The sequence below is a fragment of the Monopterus albus genome, unplaced genomic scaffold, assembly GCF_001952655.1.
Source record: "Monopterus albus unplaced genomic scaffold, M_albus_1.0 scaffold17.1, whole genome shotgun sequence".
Lineage (NCBI taxonomy): Eukaryota > Metazoa > Chordata > Actinopteri > Synbranchiformes > Synbranchidae > Monopterus > Monopterus albus.
Window position 1 is genome coordinate 2,002,763 of NW_018127897.1, and position 9,545 is coordinate 2,012,307.

At 42.3% G+C, this 9,545-nt stretch overlaps 1 protein-coding gene across 1 annotated transcript; it reads right to left on the reverse strand.

Moving 5' to 3' along the window:
- Nucleotides 1-5,440: 5,440 nt before the first annotated feature.
- irx5a (iroquois homeobox 5a) lies at nt 5,441-9,327 on the reverse strand. The gene is given in 4 exon segments (XM_020592323.1): nt 5,441-6,647; nt 7,361-7,766; nt 8,639-8,661; nt 8,664-9,327. Coding segments are annotated over 4 exon segments (1,347 nt in total). The 5' UTR covers nt 8,872-9,327; the 3' UTR covers nt 5,441-5,937.
- Nucleotides 9,328-9,545: the final 218 nt, after the last annotated feature.

The following is a 9,545-nucleotide window of genomic DNA, read 5'->3' on the forward strand; positions in this document are numbered from 1 at the left end:
TCCATTTGTTGTGCAAGGTGGTTTGGAGAGGGTAAAGTGTCCCAGGTGAACGGTGGATAATGGTAATGATACAGGCAGTGAATGTGTGCATGTTTGTACTGGGGCAAGAGTGTGTGAGCACAGGCATTATAGGGGCCATTCAAGACAGATATCTGTGTGGTAATGTGGAGCAGATGTTGAGAAGAAAGGAATCATTTAAAAAGGGTAAATGTAAATAAACAGTCAGGCAACTTGGTACCGCTCCTCCCTCCCAGAGCCTGAAAGAAAACAGTTCATCAATCTTTGTCACAATCATTAATATTGTAATATTAGAAGACTTTATTGTGCATACACTGGTGTCCTTGTTTCCTCACATAATACATGTTGTAAATATTGCCATTTAAAAATTTGACAAACCTGGTGTATGATATAGTAGGACGAGATCAATTATACAAGGATATTATGATATTTTATATTATTTTTAGTAGTGTGATTGTAAACTGCATAAAAACACATTAATTAGTCAGTGTTTCAGGAGTGGCTACGCTGAACTTGCTCACCTTGTGACCAGAGTGACAGAGGAGCCAGGTGAGGATACAGACAGGACCTCTACAGAGTCACAGGATGAAGAACCTGCTGGTCTCTCCACCTCCAAACTGGATGCACACACTTACTGCTCTGTGGCTGTGCATACCTGAGGGGCTTTGGCTTATGTTATAAGTGTGTATGTGTGTGTGGGTGTGTGTGTGCGCACATGTCATCTCCTCCAGGGCAGGGCAGAAACCCCTAGTGTGAGCGCCAGTGAGCCCTTACATGGCTACTGAACACAGACCCTTTGCAGTCACAGGGTCAGAAGCTCACGCCACACTGCTGTCAGAGCAGATTGGTCAATGAGCAGCCCTTTTAAGTGAGTCAAGGTGCTTTCACTGTAGGGGTCTCTGTGTCTATGTGCGTGCATGTGGTACCTCCGTGAATTTTGTATATTAAAAGTGAAAAATCTCTTTGCATTAAAATATTTTGCAGAATTCATCCTGATAATATTATTATGCAAATGCAAATGAATTATGTTATTTTTATATGAACTAATAAGCACATTTTAATAATCCAGGCATATTGAAAAAGGCTTATTATTATTTTCTACTGAAACTGAAAACAGATCTCCTACCCCAAAGCCCTGGCCTCCTAGGACTTCATAGTTCATCACTCTTCCTTAATTTTTTCCCCACTTTTCTTCATAGAAATATTTTATTTATGTTGGTGCACACGAGGTCACTTAAAACATCTCACAAGTGGAAATTACACGTGTAATCTCTCCCAAAGGAGCTCTATGGAGAACAGTCCGCGAAGTGCAAAAACCAGTGGTAAATCACTCACTACCATCTTATCTGCTTCCTTTGACAGTGTGTTCAGGACCGTTTTATACTTCCACTGAACATGACTGTTGGAAGTGCCAAAGGCTTTAGACTCACGCTGCTTCCACAGGAATCTTGAGCATTCCAGAAGTGGGTGGATATACACACATTTTACAAGTCAGTTATAGGTTTCAAAATGAGATCAAATGAAATTAGTTATACACGTTGTCTTACCCAAACACAGCGCAGCCTGTGTCAAGTCTCATGTGGAGTCTCACCCAAGACTAGAGATGAAATCATCTATTGTGTCCTTAATTAGCCTTCTCATTTAAGGAATGGTGATGATTAAATAGCCGTGAGCAGTAACTGAAATCCTTACTGAACCTCACCTCACTTCAGAAGAGTCACTTCTTTACGTTTAACACTGATATAAAAAAATAAAAATAAAAAAACGGAATACTCAAAGCCTGATGGCCCACTGTGCAAGGACTAAAAAATAAAATAAATAATAATAAAAATAACGCACACACACACACACACACACAAATATGATATAAGGTCTGCCACGGACACAGCTGGTCCTATTAACCAAACAAAAATGAAAATCCAGGGGGAGGATATATCTGAACAGCCGACAGCGTTTCAGTCACAGATAGGAACGGTCCCCTTAAAGCCGCCCTCCTTTTATTCCAACCCTCTTCTATAACGCATTTGGCAACACTTGTGTTGCTGATCATACCTCCTGTGAAGAATGTGCGCAGGACAAGTACAGCGGGTGTCTATTTCCACTTTAGTGCTGAATTTGACCCCAGCTCATAACGTGTTGTATCGTGTAGATGGGCGTTTCATCAGCAGGCTGTTTATATGATGCACCGTTTGGCGAGCTGAGTAATCCTTCAGTGATACTGGGAGTGTATCAACAGGTTTTGGTTTCACCTTGCAGTCTGACACACAGGAGCATTTGAGAGGCGTTCAAGGAGCTGTCCGGTGGCAGGTGTCTAATCTGGCCCACAGCTGCCCCTGCAGCGGATCTCAGGCCAAACTACCGAGATTTGAGGAATGTAGTCTGCACTACGTCCGCTTTGCATAGTGCCACATTAAAGATGGGTGAACCGATCTCCAGTAGATTATTAGGCAAAAAGACACATTTCGCATGTTAAAATGCTCTCTGTGCTTTGCTTTCTGAAACATACAGTTATATGCGTTAGTTTAGCCTGTGCTGTTCATTTACAGCCTGCCAGCCTTAGAAGTTGGCTAATTTCATTTCAGTTTTCTAAATACCCCGTGCACTTTGTGGACAGCCAAACTGAGCGTTAGGTAAAGTTCCCAACTAACCAACACTCTGGCTGCGCAGATAATTAGGCTACAATAATAAAAGACGTGCGCGGGGCCACAGATAGCAGACTTAACTTTCACTTAATTAAATCCTAGCGTTTCCAAAAGTGTAGAAAACAAACAAGAAGCCACGGTTTACTCTTGTTATTACTTAGTCTTATATTAGCACTATTTTCAGTCACCACTGAAAGTCTCCCTCATGACACCAACACATTGAAATGCACATACAAATGTCGCATCTACTTTTAGAGTAAATACGCATAAATAAAGCTTTATGAGCGCCAGAGTGGTGCGCTTGCATGTTTTCATCAGATGATAAAGGTTTCTTGCACACACACATATACGCACACACACAAACAATGTTGGACCTAAAAGCACATTTTACTGTTTCAGGGATATTTAATTGTTATTTCGATCAAATGTAATTAACTGTTATTCAGCCCTTTTTTCTGAATTTGTGGGGGAATGTTTCGTTATAATGACGAGGGTTAAAAATAAAGTAATTAATGAATAAGAAAACATCTTGGAATGTGCTTCTGAACGCTTAACAGGAACCTTACCCCCCTCTTTTCTGCTTCTCCTGTCGGATTATTTTGCCCATTTTCACACGTGGGAACGGTTTCACCCCTACTTATTATTCTCGCATTGTAGCAGTTCCAACAATGAACCGACACGCCATTCAAAAGGATGCAAAGCAGGGACCAAGTTGTGTAAAGTTGCAGAGGGGATCTCCCCTGTAGGTTATCATGCCTGTGATGAGGGCCTGCAGATTCTACCTCAAGTAATGTGGGATTCATTGGTTGGCTTCTGTCACGTCCACAAATAGAACGAGTGCAACTGATCAACGATCAAATATATAACCAATTTGACTTTTTTATTTGCCTTATACATTTTTAATCGGTATTACTTTTCAAGTAAACTCATAGTTAATAAATACAGTCACATGTGTCTCGGGCTATCCAAACTAATAATAATAATAATAATCATTACCACTGACTAAGGTTTATATTTCTCTCCTACTGAGTGAGCAGTTGGGGTAGACAAAGCTGAATGACAAAACTGAGCATCACTAGCCAAAAAAGACACACACACACACACACACACACACACAAACTATATTTTAAGCTCTTTCATTAGTGATCTCGCGCCTGTCCCGTGGCCGGTTTCCATGGTCATCTTTCGTGTAGTTTTAGATCAAATAAGTTAATAGGCGTTATCAAGCAGCTTTGTGCGTAGCTTGCAACTTTGTAACCTCCCCCCAAACACACACACACACACGCGCGCACACACACAAAAGCATGAAGAAACCCCACTTGACATAAAGCTCGAAATATTTACGTAGCCCAGCACAGAGGATGCTTCACTCCAGCAATAGCCTTTATATTGTCCCCGTGAATCATCACGTCGTCAGACAGTTCTGAGAAAACAATGCAATTTCTAATAAAACTCTAATACTCTCTTAGGGGACATTACATGGAGCAGCGCAGTCCCCTGGGGATCTGCAAAGAAAAAAACATAATTATACTATTTAGCCGGCTGATGTGTCGCAATCACTGCTCCAGAACACTGTGTCAGATTAAAATAGAGGGCCCGAATAGAGGACATTAAGGCTAAGGGAATTATCCAAACCTCAGGGGAGACTTTAGACTGCAGAAGGGGAAAGTAAACTACAGAGATTAATGGCAGCCATAAATACATGCTGTCCCACTTCAGTGGAGGTCAACAGTAACAATGATGATAATAATAATAATAATAATCATAATAATCATTTGGTGTTCATTATAAAGTAGTCTACTGTCAACGAATATAAAAAGAAGGAAAGAAAGAAAGATCATAGACAAAATAAAAACGTTGTGGTCTATGTTACTGTGGCCTACAACTGTCCCACTACTAAAGACTGTTAATAAAATAATAATAATAATGGCTGTGCCTTTAACCTGACTTATCAATAGGGGTAAACACCTTTCTTAACTTCGCTGTGGCTGTGATTTTTTGTTTTGTTTTGTTTTGTTCTTGGTTTTCCATGTGGCTCAAGTAATTCTTGCCTTTTTTTTATCCACTTGTCAAAGTTGCTATAATCCTCCTAATAACTGTGATCATTTCGCCTGCCCCGTTGGCTCCACTTCTTTTTAACCACGCCATTTGATCGGGGATGGGTTTCCGTGACGGATTAACAAAGAGCCCCCCTGAAATTAGGAGCAAGTGTGACACCTACCTGCAGAAGTTGGAAAAGTTAGAGGAGAGCGCCAGGCTACCGGCTGCACAGTGCTCCTGTCTGCCTGTGCTGTGTGAACGACAGCATTGTCCCTCTGTCCAAACAGCACTGCTTCACATCTAACGCGCCATTAAAGAGGCTCTCCATTAATGATATAGAATATGGCAGTCTGTTCTAAATGCATGGTCGTGTTCCTTTTAACAGCTTTGCCACGCCTTGGAAAATAGTAATGAGGTCTAAATTTGGCATAAAATCGAGCTCATTACCGGAGTTCACCACCTGATTGCTCTGCATAAAACACGATAGGTAATTGGGTTAAATGACTGCGCCTCGGTGTTGTTATTATATCAATATCCGCTTTTAGAAACGTGCTCAGGTAAAAGAAAAAAGGCCCAGGTGTATGTTTCAAAAATAAACGGATGATAAGCCATGTACCAAAATGTACCTCTGCGCTGTTGTCAACATTTTACATTCAATGGATATCCTGTGAATATTTGCACCAACCAAAACGAAATTGAACCTCTTTTTTTTTTATTCTTAGATTATCCAACATCCTTTTGCTGAGGGGAGGCCTTTCCTTTCAAGTCTGTTAAGAGCTCTCACTACCATAATGTTTGGAAAAGATAATTAGCCTACCACAGAAACAACTGTCACGGTACAAAATGGAATTAATATTTCGTATAGATTAATCGGCCTTGAAGGATTTAAGACAGAGACAATGCCATCTGCTCCCCAAAATAATCGCTGCACAAATATATATATAGTTTTTCTCTCCCATAATTTACTTCAAAGATAGTGTGTTGTCCATTTTAAATACAAAATGCTACATTAAATATGCATGTTAGTCTTTAATACAAATAGACTCAGGCGGCTGCTGCGATTAAGACCATTCTTATTACATTTTAGGATTAACCATTCAGAAACAAAAAAATGAAGATAAGCATTTACTCAGAAAATAACTGTTCTCAGAATTGGCTTCATCATTGTTTCTTTTCTTATTTAATGCAACCACAGAAAATAAATAAATGTCCGCTGTGAGTGGAAAATAACCAGGTATTAAATGTTTGACATACCTTTCTTTAGCTCATAAGGGGAGTCTTTACAAAGATCTACCTGCGTTTGCCCTCTGACTTTCTGGCTCTCTCTTACCAAAGCCTCTGCTCTATTTAACACAGTCTGGTTTAATCCATTGAAATGTGCCGTGGACCCCGAGGTTACCGAGCCGTGGTTACTGTGAAGGTGTCCAAAACTGCCGCCATAGTTCGTGTAGCCGGGGTAGAAAGGGGACGTGTAGTACAGAGGCCTGGACAGGACCGTGCTGTTGGGAAGCGGGCACTGAGGGGAAGACCGTGATGGAGACGCGTTGGTGCCCATTACTGCGCTCTGCCCCAAACCGGGGCAAGCCTGTGGCGCCTCGCTGCTGCCCTTACATCTGTCTGAGGACGTGGCGATCTCCGCAAGGGACCAGAGTTTGGGTTTAGGGGCTGAAGGGGGCGAGTGGATAACAGAGGTCACGTTACTGGTCACCGTACCCGGTGCATGGCTCAAATCTGACGGCTTGTCTTGTTGCACAACGCTCTGACTCCCCCGGGGCACCGTCGAGGGAGACGAAGTGGTTGGTTTTGCGGAATCCGGCAGCAATTCTGTTGTCCGCTCCTCCTGATCTTTTAACTCCGAGTCGCTCAGAAGGGGATCCGTGTCTTTGCCATGGTTCTCCTCTTTAAATCTGTCACAGCTTATGTCCCCTGGGGTCAGCAGTTTATGATCTAAGGCAACAATAAGGAATAGAATTACTGTCAGGAATAGAATTACTGTCAAATAAGCCGAAACATTAAAACACTGGGGAAAAAAAAGCCAACACCAAAAAACTGCAACATATCGTTTTGGGTGAGCCAAGTGAACACCAATACAAATTGAAATCGGATATTTAAAAATAACTGGGATACTTATGAACAATTCAGTTAAAAAGACATTTTGTGTGAGCTATAAATTGCCCTCATAAAGATGTGTGCCAGTGTAAACAGGTGGATGAACTCGACTCCACAATTATAAACAGTGATGCACAATTTAAAGCCTGGCCATGCAATAGATTATTTTGATTGGAATAATTTTTAGATACACCTATATTTTCGGTAATAAATATTATCATGTTATATCAATATGCACAATAATAATCATTGGACGGCTGTTAAAAAACTCGGAAATAATAAAAGCTATCGTTTTTCGCCGAATACCCGGCGCAGCTGCATCTTTATTATGCAGTTAAAGATAAATTGACTGCTAAACACTGTGCGTCACCAGCAATTCCATCCCACGAGAAGTCAAACGAGGGGAGTTCAAGGTGATTATTATTTAAAGCAATTGTCCATTTATAAATAATATACCACCATTAACCAGCAATCAATTTTCCACCCTTAGTGGAAACGACTGCGATGAAAAATTTATGTTTTTTCTTGCCTTTTTTTTCTGCACCACTGACCTGCTTCTGTGTCTGTGGAGTCTCCCTTGTCTGTGGGCTTGTTTGGCTCTTCGTCGTCGTTTTTCTCCAAATCAATATTCTCGTCCTCTTCCTCGTCCTCGCTCCGGTTCCGGGGGGTCCAGGTCATCTTGTTCTCCTTCTTTAGCCTCCTCCTGGCGTTGGCGAACCAGGTGGACACCTGGGTGAGGGTCATTTTGGTGATGATGGCCAGCATGATCTTCTCGCCCTTAGTTGGGTAGGGGTTTTTTCGGTGCTCGTTGAGCCAGGCCTTTAAAGTGGCAGTGGCGTCCCGGGTTGCGTTTTTACGGTATGCTGGGTCACCATAAGGGTAGGTGCCCAAGGGTGCTGCATAAGGGTGGTATCCTATCGAACCCGCCATACCCGTAGTGTGGTCATAGGGAGAACTCTGTAATCACAAATGAACAAGTGCGTAAAAGTTCTGTCACAATCCTTTTGTGAACTGATTCAAAACAGTTAAAACGTACGGCAGACAAACATGAACACACGCACTTGCTCACACGCAAATACACGCACGCGCACAGGCACGTGCGTGCACGCTCTCGCTCACACACAAACACGAATACGGTGGCAATAATCTAGTAGTTCAGATTTGAAGTTAATATTTATAGTTTGAGCTTGTAATGTGACGGTTTACTTTTATCTGTTTTGTACTGTTTACATGGTGTCACCGTGCAGTTTGTCGCCATTAAAATAGTAACATTTGCAGTTAGAATAGCGTATTGAGATTATGCACGATGGGCCTGTAACATTCTTTTTTTTTGTAGAATCTACTGGGATCATCAGTCTGTGTAGTAACTAGGCCTACAAGTGTGTACATGAATCACTTGTGATGCACTGACATCACTCACTGAGAATACAAAAAAAGTATAATAAATTTATTTTTTTCTAAAGATGAAATATTTAACTTTTACAAGTGGAACAACTAATCTGATGATACGGGACAAATACAGTGACCTAAAGTGCCATTAAACGGCGCGCTGCAGTCAGAGCGTGGACAATTGGGAAAAGCATTGCCCACTCTTCCCTAGAGTTTAGATAAAGGATCCATAATAGTACACTACTAATTTCAATTAGTTTGCCCAACAACACGTTTTCTGGACATGCCATGCTGTAATTTCATAGCCATGCTCTCTTCACTGGCACACAGTTCTTTCTAACGTTTGGCTCCTAATACACAGCGGACACTCAAGGCTTAACGAATTAATAGCAAAGCTCTAGCTTCTCATAAGACTGAATAATCACCTTTAGTTTACTCACCACGTACGAGGTGAATGTGGCGCGTCTGCTGTGTAAGGTAAGTGGGAGTTGTAGCCTGGAGAGGCGCTGGTGAATGCAGTAGATCCGGCATAGGGCGCAAAAGCAGATCCCGAAGAGGATCTCCCAAGTTCCTCTGTTCTGGGTCCCGATATAACGCTGGTGCTGTACGCAGGGCATGAATACAGGGCTAAAGAAGCCGACGGCTGGTACAAGTAGCCCTGAGGATACGCCATGCTGGAGCCCGGAGAGTATAAGCCACTTAACTAGCGCACTTTCCCCCCTTTATTTTCTCATGCGTTGCTGTCAGAGCGCATAGAGCCGTGTGTCTGCAGACCCGTTGTCTGTCCCTTCTTCTAAACGCTGAAGCAAAGAGTAAAGATGACTAAATAAAAAGAGGCTTAATTGTTGGATGGTTTATTTTGGTCGCTGTCAGCCAGCCACTGCCCATCGGATGTTTTGTTTCGTTCTGTTTTTCTCGTGCTCCCTTATCGGAGTTGCACCGTCGCTCTCATGCCCGTGCAGAAGTTTTTTCTTTTTCTTTTTTTACCCGTCAGACGGGGGCTTTGCTTGGGAAAATGTCCTGCCAAGATGCTAAGTTGGAAATTGAGGATCCAGACGCCTACGACGCTGCACACGCTCCTCCTCTCGGGGTGTAGTCACCGAAGGAAAAGGCAAGCTTACGCTGGGTAACTATGGCCCTGCCCAAATCCATGCTCTCTCACTCACTCTCTCTTTCCTCTCTCTCTCTCCCTTTCTCTCTCTCTCTCTTTCTATCTGTGAGTGTGTGTGCTGCGTGTTTCTTCCTCACCCCCTCCCTTCTCTCGGGTTAACTAACAATCCTTCTCATTCTCTATTTCTCTATTTCTCCTCTTTAACAAGACTCGTTGCAGTAAGTCTCAGGTGCGCC